The 20,924-nt window shown below is 40.8% G+C and overlaps 1 protein-coding gene across 2 annotated transcripts in view; it reads left to right on the forward strand.

Moving 5' to 3' along the window:
* The window catches only part of KCNQ1 (potassium voltage-gated channel subfamily Q member 1), a 553,100-nt gene extending 532,736 nt beyond the window's left edge, over positions 1 to 20,364 (forward strand). For both annotated transcript variants that reach the window (XM_038406492.2, XM_038406493.2), the window contains one exon: positions 18,666 to 20,364. In XM_038406492.2, coding sequence (XP_038262420.2) covers positions 18,666 to 18,866 — 201 coding nt within the window. In that variant the 3' untranslated portion in view covers positions 18,867 to 20,364. The remainder of the gene's footprint in view (positions 1 to 18,665) is intronic.
* The last annotated feature ends 560 nt before the right edge of the window (positions 20,365 to 20,924 follow it).

Here is a 20,924-nt window from a genome sequence, read left to right on the forward strand (position 1 = left end):
CCAGGCTGTTTTGACTGTAAGGTTCAGATTGGTAGTACACCCTGCCACACTCTTCTTGCAACTTCCCAAGGGATAGCATTGGGGAGGCCTGCTACAACCCTGCACAGTGAGAATGGACACTTCTTTCCAGGAGAGCTCCTTCCAGATTTACATAGATTGAGATTTTTAAATTCTACCTTTCTTTGAGTTTGCAGAACAAATGGCTGGAAGTTGCAGCTAAACAAATTCAGACTGGAAATAAGGCATACATTTTTAACAATGAGGGTAATTCGCTGTTGGAACAATTTATCAGGAGTTGCATCACTGGCAATTTTGAAATCAAGATTGGATATTTTTTTAAAGGATGGTCTAGGAATTATTGTGGGGAAGTTCTATGACCTGTGTTATTCAGGAGGTCAGACTAGATGATCACAGTGGTCTCTTCTGGCCTTGGAATCCAGGAATCTATGAAAGCAAAAAGTGTCTAAAGCAGAGGTGGGCAAACTATGGCCCGCAAGCCACAACCGGCCTGCGGGACCGTCCTACCTGGCCCCTGAGCTCCCAGCCAGGGAAGCTCGCCCCCAGCCCCTCCCCTGCAGCTCTGTTCCGCCGCTCCTACAGGGCAGCGCAGGGAGCGCAGCTGGCTCCGTCCAGGTGGCGCACTCCTGCTGCTCTGAGCAGCATGGTAAGGGGGCAGGAGGTCCCAGGGGGCAGTCAGGGAGCAGAGGGTGGTAGGATGGGGCGGAGGTTCTGGAGGGGCAGTCAGGGGACGGGGAACTGGGAGTCGCGGGGGGCTGTCAGGAGGCGGGGGTGTGGATAGGGGTCAGGGCAATCAGGGGACAGGGAGCAGGGGGGATTCGATATGGGGTGGGAGTCCCGGAGGGCCTGTCAGGGGGAGGGGGTGTGGACAGGAGTCAGCGGGGCAGTCAGGGGACAAGGAGCAGGGGGGGTTGGATAAGGGGGTGGGATCCCAGGGGAGCAGTTGGGGGTGGGGGGTCCTGGGAGAGGGCGGTCGGGGAAGGGGGAGCAGAAGGCCGTTGGATAGGGAGTGGGAGTCCTAGGCAGGCTGTCAGGGGGCAGGGTGTGCATAGGGGTCAGGGCAGTCAGGGGACAGGGAGAAGGAGCGGTTGGATAAGGGGGAGGGGTCTCGGGGGGCAGTTAGGGGCGGGGGTCCCTGGAGGGGGTGGTCAGGGGACAAGGAGCAGAGGGGGTTGGATGGGTTGGTGGTTCTGAGGGGGGCAGTCACGGGGCAGGAAGTGGGAGAGGGCAGATAGGGGGTAGGGGCCAGGCTGTTTGGGGGGCACAGCCTTCCCTACCCAGCCCTCTGTACAGTTTTGTAACCCCGATGTGGCCCTGGGCCAAAAAGTTTGCCCATCCCTGGTCTAAAGCTATGGAGAGTGTTTGTGCAACAAAATAATTGCTTATTGATTAGCTTAGTTTGTTCTTTTTTCCCCTCCGTTTTATTTTGTTTTATGGAGTGGTGCTGGTGGTATCATAGTAAATGCTGCAACTGAATTTCCATTGTAAGCCAGATTTGGGGCCTCTTATGAAATGCACAAAATGTCGGTGTCCCTCACCTTCCCCTCCAATTAGAAAACCAAGTCTGGTTTTCTCTCCTTTCAAAAGGAATATGGCTGCCTCATCTGGGCAAAGCGTGAAACATAACATAAGCAAAGCTGACCTAACCCAATGTGATACATGGCATGTTTGCTTAAAATAAATAGAAGCAGTTTCAAACCTGTTTTGAATTAAGAAATGTGTGTGCGTCAGAGACAGAAAGAGAGAGCCACAGTCTTTGTAGGCATCTGAAAAATAACTATTGGGGGGTAGGGTGGGAAATGTCTTGTAACAGCATAGAAGCTAAATGCATTGACTGAAAAATGTATTTATAACACTAGGGACCTGTGAGTGTGTATCTCATTCTTTGTTTTTTTTTAATAAAATCTTGGCAACTTCAGTGCATGCTATGGTGAACCAGGACAGCTACTCAACTGTGAAATTATCAGCAGTATTCAGGCAGGGGGTTATTAGTCATAGTGCTAGTATCACACTGGGCTAAGAGCCAAGGATGCAAGAAGCGTAGCAGTCCACTTTGGAAAGAAGTCAATTTTTTTTTTAAGTTGGGGAGTTTTTGGAGGTTTCTTTATTCTAATTCAAGTCTTTTGCTTGTTTAAATCTAAAATATCTACATAGTCCTCTGTTTCACATTCACAATGGAAATCAGCAACTGGGAAAATGCTGCTGTCTAATATCCAAAGTCAGCAAAACATGTGAGAGAGATGTGGTCCAGTGATCTGAGCATATGACTGGGAACCAAGAATTGCTAAATTCTAATCTTTCCTCTGTCACTGACCGATTCTGTGGCCTTGAGCTAGTTATTTATAATATGACTTCTCACATGTGCTGAGCACACACAACTCCTATTCAAATGTGACAGCCAGTGCATAATGCTTTGCATACAGGCAGTGGAGCAGAAATACTGCCCAAGGAAACCAGGGCATAACTCCCCACCCTGCTCCTATGGAAAGTGCCCTTGGGATCTTTGAGGTCAACCCAGAACAGAGAAGACCTATTTTTAAGGTCTCATTTGAGTAGTTCACTGGGAGTTAAGAGCTCAGCACTCCTGAAAATGCCATTAATTGCTTTGCTAAATGTTCCTGTCTTTGAGACAGGAATAACAATACTCAGCTACCTCACAGTGGCAGTGTGAGAATCAATTAGTTAATGTTACTTCATTGCTTTGAAGATGAAAAGTGCTATCGATTATTATTTTTTCCATCTCTCATGAATTAGGGGCCAATTCATAACCAGTGGAAATAAATGTCATAGCTAGACCCAGCCCATTGTATATTCCTTCCCGTTCAGAGATGTACGTGCCTATACATGTGTGTTAAATCACAGCAGGGTTGACTCTGCCCTTCATGAGAGCTATCTACATTGAGTTCCATGCAATTAGCTGTGAGCCAGTCATTCAAATCAGGTCTTTAAAAACTGAGTATCTACTCGCTGTCTGTAGACACTGAGGGTCCCGTGGTGCATTTCTCCAAAGAAGAGGCTTCCAGTTTCCCTGGCCAGTATTTCCTTTCTCCTATCCTGTTATGCCAAGCCCTGGCTGTCACCCTATGCACAGCTGCTTTTCAGTGATATATAGTTTGTAAAGCACTTTGAAATTAAAGACTCTTGATAGATGCAAGATGATATTGTCTATAAATTGGTAGTGGTTTTGTTGTCATTCCTTTATCATAAAGATGATGATCTCTCAGTTATAAAGGTAAGGTCCACATTTGGAAGGGAAGATGTGATTGGTCAAGGAGAGACTATTCCTTGATATTTTACTGACCAAACTTTTTAGGTCGGGACCCCTTCCCCCAGTACGCAATGACTGCTTTCTTTGTCACTTCAGGTGCCATCAGTGCGATGGGCAGGGAGTGTGTGTGTGGGGGGGGGGTGCTTTGGTGTATTTGTCCCTCCTTTTTATAGAGTCAGTGCCCCTCTTGAAAAACATCTGCAGCTGAGATTCAGGAGACAGAATCTATGTGAAGGATGTTCCCTGCTACTTTTTCCTCACCTGTTTGAGCTTTCTTTGTTTCCCTTCCTGCTTAATGACTCTGTTTATTGCTTAAATGCAAATTAAGTATAGCACACATTCCTTTGTTTGAGCCAGACCTGTCTGCTGACGTCAGTTTAGAATGTGTTAACACCACCCTACCACCATCTTTTAACTTCACATACAGTGTTGCCACTCGTATTTTATCAGGATGATATCAATCAGCAAATTATGAGCTTTCAGATGATACCTTACAAGGTATACTTTGTACAAAGATTATTACAGTAGTGTGTAGGGTGTGAATACAGGGGTACATTCTGTCACAGTAAATTACAGAAAAATCCTAGATTTTCTATTGGCAGTGGAGGGGAATTTTATCTTCCTTGGTAGGGTCTGATAAAGGCTGCTGTTGGAAACAGGACTCTACATTCAGTGAACCATTTCAGCATGACAATTGCTATATCTCTGTAGACAAAAGGTGGGGTTTTCAAAAGTATCTAAGTAATTTAGGAGAGCAAGTTCCATTAAAAATCCCATACTCTGAGCTTTTAATAATCCCTGACTTCATGAGCAAGAAAAGCAGCACTTTAAAGCCTAGCTCTACTTTCTATCTACAGTCTATCTGTTTTCAATCTTCTGGTTATGACGTGTGTCAGAAGAAAGGGTTACAAAGGTCAGAGATTTTTTTAATTTCTCAGTAGAGTAGGCTGCATCTTGAGGCTTGTGCTCAGTCCAAAGACTGCAGATTTGGGACAGTGTCCTAGCCTGAGAATTTCCATGTATTTTAATTCATGTCTGATTCATCTACAACAAAACTCAATCACAAATTTTAATTGTATGATTGTAATCCTCTGATTGCCCATTAACTTTGTGAGCGTTTGGGCATTTGTTAGGAGCTGTGAGACCAGTATCGGCTGGTGTCAGAGGGATTCCCTCCCCCAAACTCCAATTTAGGGATAGTCAAAAAATTCTATCTAAATTGTTTTTCAACAGAAAATTGGGTTTTCCATAAGCCAAATGTTTTCACAAAAAATTGGAATTTAAACTTTTTGTCAAAACCAGACAACTTCCAGCTTTTCAACAAAGTTGAAATTTAAATGTCAGCAAAAACACATTTTTGTTAGCTTTTGTTGAAATTTTTGAGGAATAGGCAAGGAAATGCCCTTTTTCCAACCTACTTTACCGAATTGTGCTGTGAGGCATGGTTGCAATATTTGCATCTCTATGCCAGGGCCCTACATTGGTGCATGGTGATGCATTGCCTTCACAATTCCTGAGGTCTCCTGGTTCCCCCACCCATTTTTCATCAGGATTCCCAACCTATACTAGTTCAACCTATGCCTGTCTCCTCCCCAGTGCAGAGCTGTGTCCTTTTATTGCCACAGCATGCTCAGCCTTTCCCATCCTTATCTCTGCCAAAGGGATACATCAGATACATAGGAACCTATTAACCATACTACTGATTTTAGTCTTGCTTTTTCTTTCCATTTCCCATTCCTTAATTTCCTTCTTTTTCTCCTTCTGTCCTCTGTTTTTCTTATTTTCCCTTTTCTCCATTCTGTTTTTTTTTCTCTTCTCACTTTTCTACCTGCTTTCTTTCCCCCATTTTTATTATTTCTGTTCTTACTCCCACCCTGGCTATCCTGTCATTATTCCTTATTTTTCTCCATGTCTCTTTCATTCCAAACAGAACTTTAATGTCTTCACTAATCCTCCAGCTCGCTTTTCTCCCACCACTTCTGTCTTTCCTGAGGTTCTCCCATCCCTCTCCTGCTTACTGATATCACTTGGTACCCAGATCCCCATCATGCCCATCTCCTCCTTCCATTTCCCTCCCAGTCCTCATTCTTATATCAGCCTTTTGGTCCTTTGGGTCTCCCTACATTCATCCACTTCTCATCCTTTTTATCCGTTTGGCCTCCTGAGTCCCTTCCTATCCCTGATAAAAACACCCGGATAAAAACGCCCCCAAGATCACTTTCACTCTAGCAATCCCAGCCCCAAATGTATTTCACCCTCCCATGACTGTCCCTCTTTCCCCAGTAATGTCCCACTGACCTGCTCATTAGAAGGGGACTCTTTACACCAGGAGACCTTCTTATCTTGCTTGCCCTCAGTTGGATAGAAGGTACTTTTGGAGCCCAGATGGCTTCTGCTGCTGTTATGGCATTTTGATTGGGGGTTTCTTCTGAGCCAGGACACCACTATCTTTTACCTCCCCTGTCCCTGTGACTGTGAGAACAGGTCTCTGGCACAGGATAGTCCCTTCTTCTGCTTCTCTGGACCAAGAGGACCCCTTGTCTTGTGAAAGAGCCCCATTCCTCATACTGAGCACTGTGTGCTAGCTTTTGAATCTTCTGCTTTTATTAGGGCAGGAAGCTTTAATAGCCCTTTGCATGCAATGGAGAGGCTGCATGTGATCCACCAGTAGCCAAGAGGGAGTTCTTAGTGCTGGCCCCGTTTGGGTACCCTTCCTATTCGCATGAGAGAATCCATCCACCAACCCCTTGATAGGAATTGGGGAGGAAAAGCAAACTGCCATCGTCTTGGGCTGCCAAAGTGGTTCTATCTGTGAGGCTATGCTTGAGAAATAAATGTGTGAGGGGCACAGCTTTAAAAATCAGCCCACTGATGTTGGGGCTTGAAATTATGGGCCATTTTAGGCTGTAAAATCACTTTAGTCTGAAAATGGTTCTGCACATTTGCAATAGCTATAGGTGGGAGCAATAATTCCTAAAGCACATCAGGTTCTTCTTAGAATCAGTTCAATTTAAAGATGATTAAGATGCTGCAATATGTTAAATCATTTTCATTGTGTCATATTTTCAGAGACTCTTATAAAAGCAACCTGCAAATTGTGAGTTTGTACCTTTTAAAATTTTTATTAGGGCTGTCAATTCATCGCAGTTAACTCAAGCGATTAACTCAAAAAATTAATCGTGATTTAAAAAATTATTTGCAATTCATTGCACTTATAACAATAGAATACGAATTGAAATTTATTAAATATTTTTGGATGTTGATTTCAATTCAATGCAGAATACAAAGTGCACAGTGGTCACTTTATATTATTATTTTTATTACAAGTATTTGCACTCTAAAAATGATAAACAAAAATATAGTATTTTTCAATTCACCTCATACAAGTACTGAAGTGCAATCTCTTTACCTTGAAAGTGTAACTTGCAAATGCAGATTTTTTTTTGGTTACATAACTGCACTCAAAAACAAAACAGTGTAAAACTTTAGAGCCTACAAGTCCACTCAGTCCTACCTCTTCTTCTGCCAATCTCTAAGACAAACAAGTTTGTTTACATTGACAGGAAATACTGCTGCCTGCTTCTTATTTACATTACCTGAAAGTGAGAACAGGCATTCACATGGCACTTTTGTAGCCGGCGTTGCAAGGTATTTATGTGCCAGATATGCCCCTTCGTGCTTCAGCCACCATTCCAGAGGACATGCTTCCATGCTGATGATGCTCGTTAAAAAAAATAATGCGTCAATTAATTTTGTGACTGTACTCCTTGGGGGGAGAATTGTATGTCTCCTGATCTGTTTTACCCGCATTCTACATACATTTCATGTTATAGCAGACTCAAATGATGACCCAGCGCATGTTCATTTTAAGAACACTTTCACAGCAGATTTGACAAAATGCAAAAAAGGTACGGATGTGAGATTTCTAAAAATAGCTACAGCACTCGACCCAAGGTTTAAGAATCTGAAGTGCCATCCAAAATCTGAAAGGGATGAGATGTGGAATTTTAGAAGTCTTAAAAGAGCAATACTCTGATGTGGAAACTACAGAACCCAAACCACCAAAAAAGAAAATCAACCTTTTGCTGGTGGCTTCTGACTCAGATGATGAAAATGAACACGGGTCAGTCCGCACTACTTTGGATCGTTATCAAGTAGAACGCATCATCAGCATGGAAGCATGTCCTCTGGAATGGTGGTTGAAGCATGAAGGGGACATATGAATCTTTAGCGTATCTGGCATGTAAATATCTTGCAAAGCCAGCTACAACAATGCCATGTGAACGCCTGTTCTCACTTTCAGATGACATTGTAAACAATAAACAGGCAGCATTATCTCCTCCAAATTGTAACCAACCTTGTTTGTCTGAGTGAATGGCTGATCAAGAAGTAGGACTGAATGGACGTGTAGACGCTAAAGTTTCACATTGTTTTATTTTTGATTTCAGGTTTTTTTGTACATAATTCTACATTTGTAAGTTTAACTTTCATGATAAAGAGATTGCACTAGAGTACTTATATGAAGTGAATTGAAAAATACTTTTTTTTGGTTTTACAGTGCAAATATTTGTAATCAAAAATAAATATAAAGTGAGCACTGCCCACTTTGTATTCTGTGTTGTAATTGAAATGAATATATTTGAAAATGTAGTAAGCATCCAAAAATATTTAAAATAAATGGCATTCTATTGTTTAACAGCGCGATTAATTGCAATTAATTTTTTTAATTGCTTGACAACCCTAATTTTTATTTTTATTTTTTTTACAATGTATGAAGAAGGTCTTAAAGGAATCTCTTACACTAACACACACACACTCATTCACAGTCCTCAATAAGGAAAAAAAAGTTTCTACGGACTATCAGTTTTTCCCTGGTTTTATTGGAACCCTTCTTAAATGACCTAGACATGTGAACTGAGAGTTTTGCTCAGTCATTAACAAGACAGAGATTTTTAGATCCTTAACATAACATCCTTAACAAAGCCAAACATAAAACTAAACCTTATTAAAAATCACATCCCATCTCAGTTAACCACGTTTTCCTCTTCTGTATATGTCATGCCATAGCCCTGCCAGTTTGTCATCCAGGCTTTGGGGCCTTTTTTCTACATGATCAAGAAGCCACAAACACGTATACAAAAAGACAGATTTCTTTGCAGTTCTCTGTGACAGTTACTCTCCCCGTCTGGGATGCTACCTGATATAGTGGGGTTCTACTGAGCCTCTCCTGCTCCACTAGCCTGGATTCCCTCTTCCTGTTTTTCTGAATTAGGATCTCTGGTCTCTTGCAGCACACACATGCACACAGGTAGGGCTGAAGTCAGCTCTGTGTGAGAAGAATCACCCTGCACTCGCGTGCACACCACTTTTGGGAGATAAACCCAAATGTATATTGCATTGCGCTGTATAGAAAAATCTGCACAGCACAAGCTCATAAAAATTTGCCCTCCTCCTCAATGTGAAGAGAAATATGCACATCTTCTTGTCCCCTCCAGTTATAAGTTGCACAAACTGGGTTTAATAATAAACAAAACAAATGTTATTAACTATAAAAGCCAGATTTTAATTTGTTAAAGGGATAGCAAGCAGATTACTAAGCAAATAAAACAAAACACACAAACTAAGCTTGATTCATGAAAGAAATTGGTTACAAATAGCAATTTCTCATCCTAAATATTGTCACAGGCAGCTTACAGAGAGTCTTGAAAGCCAGCTGCACTGGCCTGCAGCTTGAAACTTCAGGTATTATTACTCACAGGCTAGATACCCTTCCAGCCTGGGCTCAACTCTTCTCCCCCCAGTTCAGTTCTTGCTTCCAGGTGTTTCCCCGTGTCTCTTTGGGCGGGGAGTCAGAGGAGAACCATGATGATGTCCATCCCTTGCCTTATATAGCTTTTATGTGTGGCAGGACCTCTTTGTCTGCCAGTGGAAAAACACTGGCATTCCAACATGGGGGTGGGGGGCAGGGTGGAAGGGTCTAGTACTAGGTGGCTCAGTCACATGTCTCTGCAGGGTCATATCAGCCATTACTCGTAGGCTGTGTGGAGCGTCCACAGGAAAACTAAACTCTTTCACAGTCCATTGTCTTTGCATCAGCCCTGTCTAGCTTTTCGTTGTTGTACCTGAAGGGCTAGTTGTGGGTGTCACCCAAAGTAACACATCTGAAATTGCAGCTACATGGTCAATATTCCTAACGTCAGATACAGAAATGATACAAGCATACATATTGGATAATCACATTCAGTAAATCATAACCTTTCCAATGATACCTTACATGACACATCTTGCATAAAATATATCTGTTATGCCATATCTATATCATAAGCATATTTCCATAAAGAATATGTAGTACAGCATCACAGTCTCTTTTAACAGTTACATGTTGTGCTTGCCATTCTAACCATTGTCAGAAACATGCACACATAAAGGAGCGTAGATGAATTTGTGTGAGTGGCCAGAAAGGATCAAAGATAGTCTATGAAGGTCTTCAATTCCATTGTACAATATTCCTTATTCTCGTACTATATAAAGTGCTTTATCTGATTGTGCATCATGGGGAAGAGCACATGTCATTCCTCTAGCTTTCCTGATGAGTTATTTACCTCATGGAAATTGCAGAGATCAGTGTTTAAAAGGTGCAGTCATTCAAACATGCTACACGTGTTCAGTGCTGGTTTCCATGCAAGTCACAGATTCTTAGAGTGCAACATTTAATGTTTTTTTCAAAGTGATTTTGTGTGTTTAATTTGTCAGAGCAAGTATTTTATTATTTGTCACGTAGCTGAACAAAATTAAAGAGGAATCTCATATGGCTCTCTGAAAAATAGGATTAAAATAGCTCTCTATCCTCTCCCAAAAATATTGCACAAATATGTCCACATTAAATAAACTGTGCTAAATTACTACTGTGTAACAAATAAGAATTGGATTATTTAGCATAAACTTGTGGAGTTTGTTTTTCCCTTGGGGTTTCTGAATAAAGGCCTCAAGCAGTTGTGATTTTTGTTCACATAAAACCTGCAAGGTCAAAGCTATGAGGCATTTTTATTTAGTAAAGAAATGTAAGTGTAAGAGATCATATCAGTGTTAGACACAGGGCTAACTCCATTGGTCTCATTCAGTTCAGCATTTGGGAGAGTAGGAATTGTGGTTAGGGCATAAGCCTAGGTTGGGGGACCTCTGGGAGACCTTGGTTCAAGACCCTGCTTTGCCACAGACTTCCTGTGTGACTGTGGGCAAGTTTTTAATTAGTCTCTCTGTGCCTCAGTTTCCCATGTGTAAAATGGAGAGGACAGTGCTTACCTACCTCTCAGAAGAGTTGAGGATAAACACATTAAAGATTGTTTCAGAGTAGCAGCCGTGTTAGTCTGTATTTGCAAAAAGAAAAAGAGTACTTGTGGCATCGGATGAAGTGAGCTGTAGCTCACGAAAGCTTATACTCAAATAAAGTTGTTAGTCTCTAAGGTGCCACAAGTACTCCTTTTCTATTAAAGATTGTGAAGCACTCCAATACTGTGGTGATGGGGGCCATGTAAAGTACCTTAAATATATTTACGCTTTAGTAAGTGAGATCACAATCAGTGACTCTTATTTTTCAATAGCCTTTCTTATGACTAAAACCCATCTTACTAAGATTTCCTTTTTCCTACTCCTCCCTAAATTTTAATAAAACTAAACATCTCATTTTAAAATATTACCCTATTTGCTCATTACCCATAGCTTGAATATCAGGAGCCTTGAAGATTTTACTGGAGAAGCTGAACAGTACATCTGAGTCAAGAAAACATTTATTTTAAAATGCTAAGAGCCCTACAGCCATTGATCAAATGGACAGATGTTGGTGTTGGATATAGTGTGTGGTACCATCCAAGAAAATCGGGTGTTGGTTCTCAGAAACTGGTTTATCAATTTGTTAACTTTGTGCCAAAGTTAAGAAAAGTATGTGACAAAACTTAATTTCCTTAGAGCGTGTGAGGAATTTATAGTATCAAGTCAAGTCTTTTTTAACAGCTCAGCAGTTCAGCCTGTTATCCAGATAAGTCCCTAGGAACCAGAGCCAATGCTTGTCTTATATGTACAGAAAATACCTCACGGTAATCCAAGTTGTGTTTGAGCTCTGATCCACACCTGGTGAGTTGGAAGTTTCTTTCCACTCCACAGTCACCATTGCACACTTGAAAACACACGTTGTCACGCACTGATTAATGGAGACTTGGTAGCAGTGATTTAACAGTTACAAATAAAAAAAACCCTGCATTCAGGCGTTCCTATTTTAGAGCTATAAAATTGTGGAGCAAGACTGGAGCAACACCAGTCTCCCTTTACTGACAAAACTGTTAGTATCCTCAAAGTGAGGGAGAGATTAACACTGACAGCTTTGTGCAGGAGAGTTACCTTTAGGCCTTGTGAGTTTTATAAAATCCAACATGGTATGTAGCAAGTGTCTTTATTTCTGAAGGTGCTTTCTTTTTCGAAGGTAGCATTTTTATGTGGCAGTTGCTATGGTGACTATTATTTTTATTGAATAGCAAAGAAACATGTTACGTAAAGCACATAAAACTTTCTAATTTTTGCTTAAATGTTCAGGTGTTTCTTTTTCTAAGGCCAGGGATTTGTGTATCAAGGGAGAGGGTTTCTGCTTTGGTCTGACTTCCCCTGTCCCTCACCCACCCCGCACAGACCACCCTTCTTTGGACAACAACTCTCGGGGGAAAGTATAGATGGTCTGGAGAAGAAAATCTCTCTTCATGCAGATGATATTCTCCTATAAACGCTTCAGTGACTGGCCTTAGCCTACTGCAAGCATTCAACCTAATCTCTGACTACAAAGTAAACAAATCTAAATTAGGAGCTCTGATAAGAGGGCACCAATTCTCAGGAATCTTGAGTCCTGTAACTGGAATAAAGAAGGTTTCTGGTGTCTTGGAACCACAACTGATCAATAAGAACCTCTATAATAATACTGAAACCATTAAACAAATTAAGTCAGATTTCTACCACTAGCTGCCACAGGTAGAATAGAAGCAATGAAATTAATGTGCTACCAAGATTTCTATTTTTTCCATTTCCTACCCCTGATATAACCAAAAAACTGTTCTGGAAATCCATGTTTCCATGGTCATTTGGATGGGAGCAAATGCAGAATTAAACACAAGCTTCTTTATGTGCTCAGATACTACAAACAGCGAAATTGATAAGAAAGGAACTAGAGAACTGGGTCTCTGGAACTTCTCCATGTATTATCAAGAAACCTACGTAAAATATGTAACAGACTAGACATCTGATACCACAAAATAATTTAGCCAGTTAGAACAATGGCTGGCAAAAGGAAGTTTAGCTCCAGATATACCATTCCTTTTCCACAGAGCAGTATAGAAAGCTTCACAGTTTGATGCAGGATCCTTTCCACATGTGCTTGCATAAACTAATTTAAGGAATCCTGTGAGTCTTGCTGTTGCGATCGTCCCTTCAATTGAGAATCTTGCCCATCTGAAGACGATTGTGCGATTCCCAAAGTGAACAGAAAAGTTTGGTTTTTGTCAGAGAAAATGTTGGCTTATTCCAGAATTTGGTATTGAGTGAAGAATGGAGAGAGGATTCTGCAGTGACACAGAAAGGCACAGGAGCAACTAAAAGTGGAGTTTCTCTTCAGAGGACCAAAGAGTTAGGAGTAAATCATGGCTGAGAGATACAGCACAATAAAAAACAGTGAGGTATTTTTCAATAGGAAGCCATAAGGGAGTATAAGCATCTACCAACTTCTCCCAGAACCCTTAAACACATTGACTAGTACTTACATGGGTAATCTATAGTCCCATTAAACTCAGGGCTTGTCTACACTGTGAAGTTGTAGAAAAAACTTTTATCTTTCATGGGTACTTTAAAAAGCTCCCCCGCCCCACACCTGCGAAAGACAAAAGTTTTGCCGACATATGTATGAACGCGTGTATTGTCGGCAGAAGTGCTCTCCTACCAACAAAGCTAACGTCGCTCACGGGGCTGGAAGTATATTGTTGGCAAAAGTGCCAACAAAGTACTGAAAAAGAGCATTTACATTCCCTGACTTTTAGCGACAAGGCTGTGTTGACACAGCCTTGTCTCTAAAAACTGCGTGGTGTAGATAAGCCCTCAGTGATTATTCTCACAAAATAATTACTACTCAAGATAAGTAAGGGTTGCAGAATCAGGACACTGGTCTTTAGAAACCATCAGATATTTGGTATTAAGATCCAAGTGTTCATTTATTATTGTGTAGCTTACATTCTGCTACTACTGTATGTCTGTTTACACTTTTCCTGTGTTCCTGTTCTAAGCACAAATGCAGTCACTAGATTTAACTGAATAGCATTATGCAGATACCGTGTATGCTGAACATTTCTGTTGTGTCAATCCAAGGTGTCTGTTGCATCATTCAACTGTGTTAAGAACATAGATAATTATGCCTCAGCATTTTTGTCCTAACTCCTACAGAGGAAGATCTCTTTAATTTTTTGCTAAAGTAATTGCTTTAAATAAAAACTTGAGGGGTGATTCTAAGCTCTGCCTCTAAGAGAGACAGAATTCAGAGCAAAGGGTAGGAGGAGCTAAAGCAGCTTTAATTCATTTTCACCCTCCCGATCCTGAGCTGTTACAGGACCCTTAGCATAATATAGGAAACCTGGGGGGTTGTCTAAGTTATCCCTGTGAGCCACAGCACTGCCCTAACTCTCCACAGCTTACAGCGCTGCTCCCTGAAACATTTCTCCTGCCCCAGCCCCTCCCCAAGCTCATTCCCTACATCAGGGTTTGCAGCTGGGTCCTCAGAAGGCAGCCTTCCATGGTGGCTGCATCAGGAAATCCTCATCTGGCTGCAACTGGGGCTATTACAGCCCCCGTTTTGTCACTGCAACCTTTTTATCTGGTGTCAAGGAGCCAGAGTTGGAGTGAGGCTTTCACGCTAGACTATTATCTGCTTAATTGTTATAATTCATTTTCTGAATTTGACTGTAAGTTTGTCATGGATGCTTAAAATTACAGAATCTTTAAAATGCAAAGAGTATAAAGGTCTATTGAATTTTAAGACAAATTACTCTTGACTTTTTTCTCTCCCCTCTCCCCCCCAACAAGAATAATTTCTGTCTTGTTCACTAACACCTCCTGGAATGCTTTTTGGAACCTTTTTGAAAGTTGGCATGTCATTTTATTTCTGACTATGTAGAACTAAACAGCTTTTTCTGAAAACATGCCATAAGAGTACCTTGTGGTTCATGGTGAAAAGTACTCTGTGATTCATGGTGAATCACACACCCCTATAACTTCTTCAGAATGAGAGAGTAAATATAGTTGTAACATTTACTCATGATGAGTGATCCCAGATTTGCTCTCTGAACCATCAGGTCTTTGAGCAAAGCTATTTTAGTATGATTTCAGTTTAATGTATCTTCATGAAGATTTAGATTGGTTTCTATGAGCTAGATCCTAAAATGGTATAAATCTGCTTAACTTGATTGAAGTCAATTTATGAATCTTGGTCACACGCCTTTTTTAAGGAGAGGGCATTTATTCTTTTGTGGGGGAATGCTGCTTTCATCCATAGAAACTCCTGTGTGTGACTTCAGAATAATGTTGGTGTATAATTTCCAAAAAAGATTTCAAACCACTGCTTGCCTGCTCCCAGCGACTCTCCAGAATGCAAACATACAAACAGTGAAAATGAGTTGCATCTAGAGCATCTGATCACATACACTTTGCATATTCTTTTTCTATAAAGCTCAAGCATGCCAATAGCACTTTCTTTGGTGTTTACATAAAAGAAACAAAATCAGTGCGAGTTATTTTTCAGTTTTACTAGCACAGTTTGCTGTTTTAAGTAAAAGGATCAGAGTTGTCCAGAGGAGTTGAGATTATACTAACATCAGCAGTTTTTCTGTTTGCTTTGCTTTTATTACACTTTTTGGCACCATAGTTAATTTCTAATCAAGTAAATGTGTTTGAAAGCATGGTTCAAGGGGAAATCTTACATTTCTATACAAGATATGTTAAATATATTGAAATCCGTTTCATAAGTAAGGCACTGTTACTACTACTTAACTGTAATAGTTTTGTAACTAGTGCAATTATCTTTGATGGAAGCAAATGAATAGTAGTTTGCGGAGATACGTTATGGATTAATATTTGGATGAAAACAGGAAGTCTGAGGAATGCTAGCATGCAAGTCTTTCGCCACAGGGCCGCTGGTTCCAATACATCAAAGGCTAGTGGCAACACAAAACTTTCGCCTTCTGATGGGTGTTCTTTAGCTTTCATGAAATATATTGTTGGTCTTAGCCAAGTTCCTAATGGAAGACACCCATTGGCAGACTCAACAGAGGGTAAAGGTTGAGAGGGATGAGCCACATGAGTGGAGTAGCATAGGGAAACTTAAATCGCCCCATTCCCTGCAGTATCTGAAGGAAGGGGTTAGCCTCTGGAGCGGTCAATCCAGCTGTTTATGAGTCTGATCCAAAGCCCACTGAAGTCGGTGGAAAGTTATGACTTCCAAAGTCTTCCATTGACTTCAATGGACTTTGGATCAAGCCCTTCACGGGCACTAAATTCACTTAGGAAATGTTTTTCTTTATTTAAAAAGAGAACAGATTAAAGGCCAATAAATAAAACCAACTAGCCCCACCTCATTGTACAAACTCTCTCCTGTGGTTCTAAAGGTTTACACAGATAAGCAGGGGCATGGAGTAAGGCCTTTATTTTTAATCTCATATGACTCAGCTCAATAATAATTAGCCTTTCTTCTGCTTTCTGTGGGCCTCGCACTGCACAGCTGCAGCAGCTAACTTGGTTCTTAGAGAAAATTACTCCGGGAATTTGATTTCCGAGCAAGGGTATTCATATCTCACTTACTCTTCCGTATTTCGTCCTGGGATGCACAGCTGTTGAAGAACCTCAGTCCAATCCACTGTTGTGCTGAATAGCTCACCATTGCAAGAGCACCATCAATATATACTGTTCTGTACATTTTTGGTCAGAGTTTCCTCTGCTGAGATCCCTGTTTGAAGGGAGGGAGTATGGGGGAGAAGAGAGAGAGAGAGGGAAGAAGTCTGTGCACAGTTCTTCTCAGAAAGTATTAGGATAAGTAAATAAATGACATTTCTGTTTATAGAAATAGTTATCCCTTAGCATCTTAAGACTGCTATTAGACTGTAGCTTTCGGTGATGACTTCTTCAAAGTTTAATCAAATGGGCCAGGGAAAGTGATAGAAATATTCTACAAGTGATATTCAGGCAGTGGGGGATGCGAGATTGAGATATTCTGCACACCAACTCTGTGCTTTCTATCATGCCCAGAAGCATCCTCAATGGACCGTCCACAGTGGATGCATTTCGGAGAAGATACACCTTTCTCTGAGGGAATGTACCAGTGTTTAATAGATTGAAACCAAAGTTTAGTAAAATTCCACCATTTTCCATCTCTGCTTCCTTTTAGAAGTTTTTCATAATATGTTCTTGAACTTCTTCATTTTAAGGATCTCATCTTTCAACTGCCATTTCCATCCAGTCTTTCCAGTGTTTTCTATACCAACTAGGATGCGTTGACTAATGTTTTCAAAAACAGCTGCAAAGTATAAATCCCTGGCACCTCATATTTTTGAATTTTCTATATCTGCTTCCCCACTCATTGTACAAAGCATTTGATTAAAAACAGCACTTTCTCTACAGTGGAAAAACATTGTAGTGTCTTTTGAAATTATCCAGGTATTACTCAGTCTTATTGTTGTTTACCATCCTGTTTGTTACTTGGATGATAGCCAGACATACATAGATTGCTTCACCTTGTGCTGCTTTAAATACCTTCCACTACTTTCCAGCAGATATTCTGAGCAACAATTTTTCTGTCATCATTCATCAGGTTATTTTTTCTTTTTGTAAAATCTGCTACATCTTTGTGTATAATAGTATCTCTTCTTAGTATCTTAGGACTGCAATGATCTCTAGATCCAAATAGGGCAATATTGTGGTTTGTTTCTTGCTGCCCTAAGCAGGCTACTTCTGTTGCAGGACAGCCGCCTCTATAGGACTATTACTCTACTTCTTATGTAGGTGGGCAGGGGGCAGGTGTAGCTCTGAATCTGCCCCCTCAATGCACAGCCAGTACAGCTGTCATGAAACAGGGGGAAGTTTTATCCACATAAAGGGTTGCTACGGATTACTTTCTTACTGAAGAAAGGGGGAAACCAGACTCTCAAATTGTAGCCTTGTGAGGGTACGTCTGTACTGCAATTAGACACCTGCGGCCAGCCCAGGCCAGCTGACTCGCAATCATGGGGCTTGGGATAAGGGGCTGTTTAAGGGACTCTGGGATCCTTTCACCTTGCAGAGTCCTAGAGACTGGGCTTCACCCTGAGCCCAAATGTCTACATCACAAATAAACAGCCTGTTAGCCCAAGCCCTGCGAGCCCAAGTCACCTGGCATGGGCCAGCCATTATATTTCTTGAAACAGCAGATTCTCTTTTTTAAATAATTTTTGAAATAAAAGTAGAAGAAATTTATGTACAGTGGAGATATGGGGTGGGGGAGGGGCAGTAGGGAGCTAGTTATTTCTCCCTGATTCTGAGGCTAGCCCTGGCCCCAGTGCAACCTAGAGCAGCTACAGCGCTGCTCTAAAATGCACCATTGACAAAGGGCCTTTAATGGACCCAATGCCAATGGAGGATTGGTTTGTCAAAACAGAGTTCCACAACACCCTGTGCACCCCCCTCTCTCCCGCCCCAGTAAACCTACTAAGTTGGACTGGGAGTGGGCACAGACACAGGACCTGGCTGCCATGCATTTGCACCAGCAGGGATTTCCCCTCAGACAGGGGTCTGCTTGGCATTTTGTGGCCTGGGGTCACATCAAGGGGTTGTTATGCCATTGGGAATCTGGCCCAAAGAACACAATACAAGTTTCAGTCACAAGTTGTGTCTGACAAAAAGATCATTCCAAGTAGAGCAGGAATTTGCATATTAAAGCAGTTAGCACAGATAGACATTTTAGAAGTTTGTCTTTATGCTCTTTTAAAAAAAAACACTTTTAATTATGCTCTTCAGCACTAAGTTCTGCTTCCCAGTTCCCTTTTGACATGTGGATCTTGCTCTTTAACAACCTGATTCCTCTAGCACTTGTACATTCCTAGCTAGAATATTAACAAGCCTCTCTCAGACCAACGCTTAGATATGCTCCTATCATAATGAATGGATTCAGTATCTTGGTTTTCTTTTAGTAACAGAAGTTTACATGAATAGGAGGGAGTTGTGCCAGTGCTATTTATGAAAAAACTATTTATAATATGTCATACTTATGCCATGTCTTCTTATTACTTTCTCAAATTCTGACACTGAACAATGTTTTGCTTTGTTTTTGTAGGTAATGCAAATGGACCAGAAATTGAACCTCATTACAGATATGCTGCATCACCTGGTTTCCAATCAGCAGGCTGGCCAAAGCAGTAACGGATCATCTCAGAGAAGCAACCCTGTTAGCTCAGATCGCTTCCTCCCTAACAACACCCTTCCCACTTATGAACAACTGACAATACCAAGAAGAATCCAAGATGAGATATCCTGATATGGTAGAAATACAGGTGGTTGTTTTTTCCCTTTTTAAATGGAACTGAAGGTTGTGAATCTGGAAAGAGTTAAATTTATCAGCCATATGGAACACACATGACTACTGAATCAATATTTCTAGCCTCCGAAACACTCCTTCCAATGACAGTCACTCATATCAGATGAAGGTTTATCAAGCTAACACATCTCAAGGCCTCTGTGCTGTGTTGTACAGCACAGTACATTCTTAAGTTCCATTTTTATTTTGTTCAAGAACAGTCGAGTGCAATTCATCATGGCACTGCAAGACCAAACAATATAAAAGACAGGCAAAATTGCAAGGAATTTATGGCTCCTTTTAAAGGAAAATTAGTAATACTTGAACTTAGATAGCAATGTGTGCATTCTGTTTATGAATCTACTGATAGCAATATAAGTTTACTAGTTAGATTTTAAAGCAAAATGGGGTAACATGTTGATTTTATTGTATAAACATACCACTGACATTCTAGAGAATGACAAACGGCACAGTTAACTATTTTCTTTTTTCTGTTACATAAATACTTATCAGATAATGACTAGATTTTCTTTTTAATCTGTTTTTCTTCAGGGAAGAAGTAGTGGTTAATCTGAAACAATACTATTTATAGAGGAAAGTGCTATAGATTTTTTAAGATATGAAGTTTTCATGGCAGAAGGATAAAATATTGCAATGAAAAAAAATAATTCTGCTTTCTAGAAAACTGCTGCCAAAGAGTTTATATATAAATGTTAACACAACTATCTAAATGTGCTTGTCCAGAAAGATCTTTTAAAAACCAGTGTTCACTGCTTTTATATTTTTTATATCTAATTTCTGTACCATTATTTCCAAAAAATGTTACAAGTAAATACATGCAAAAGTCTAAAGCAACTGGATCTTGCTGGTCAAGTGCTTGAATCCGCCAGTTATTGAGCATCCACAGCTCCCATAGGAACCAAGGCCCCAATCAGAAATGCATCTCTAGTCGGTACAGCATGTTAGCAGGATACATTAAGTCCTTAATGTTTTTTCCTGACTGGGATAGACTTAAGCACATGCCTAAGTGCTTTCCTGAATCAGGGACTCAAAAACACTCAGTTCTCAACAGGAAATACCTCAACACCCCAAGCCTTAGGCCATAATTTAGGGGACCACGCATTAAACCAAAGACTCACATCGACTTGGTCATTCAGGCTCAAATCCCGCTTGTCACACTCATACAAGTAGTCCCCTGCTGAAGTCAGTGGGCCAAATTCTGCCATCATTTATGCCAGTGTAAATCTGGAGTAACTCCACTGAAGTTAATGGAGTTCCTCCACATTTATTTTTGTATTAATGAAAGCAGAATTTGGGCCCAGTGTGACTACTCACATGAGTGAGGTGAGCAGGATTTGGACTTAGGTGACTTAGAGTGAAATTCACCCCCGTGCAGAAAGCCAGCACAAAGCCTATCACTTTGAAGGCTTCAGTGGGACTTAAATGGTGCACAAGTCCTTGTATTTGTGGCACCTTAGAGACTAACAAATTTATTAGAGCATACGCTTTCGTGAGCAGTGAGCTGTAGCTCACGAATAGCTTATGCTCTAATAAATTTTGTTAGTCTCTAAGGTGCCACAAGTACTCCTTTTCTTTTTGCGAATACAGACTAACACAGCTGCTACTCTGAAAGTCTGCTATTGGCTCTCTAAACATGGATGAAGTTCACCCTGGTTGAGAGAGTGACCGAAAATTGGTGATTACAAAACAAATATTAGGCCAAATTAATGACTAGGTTATTGCAGGTAAATTGAAGAGGAGAGTAGATGGGTTCACAAACTCTTCTACTGTTTAGCAATAGATATAAAAATCAAAGATCTGAATATTTAGTCCTGTACATTGAAAGGAATTGAACTGATTGCAAAACTGATGCTCCACTTAATATTACATAGTTAACCTCACCACACTTAACATATGAGTAATATGAAATACTTGTGCATATTGATTGAATTGAGCTCACAGGGTAGTATAGGTAATAGGTCTGGGCTTTGTTTTAAACATTTCATCTTCTAACATGTT

The sequence above is a fragment of the Dermochelys coriacea genome, chromosome 6 (assembly GCF_009764565.3).
Source record: "Dermochelys coriacea isolate rDerCor1 chromosome 6, rDerCor1.pri.v4, whole genome shotgun sequence".
In the NCBI taxonomy this organism is placed as follows: Eukaryota; Metazoa; Chordata; order Testudines; family Dermochelyidae; genus Dermochelys; species Dermochelys coriacea.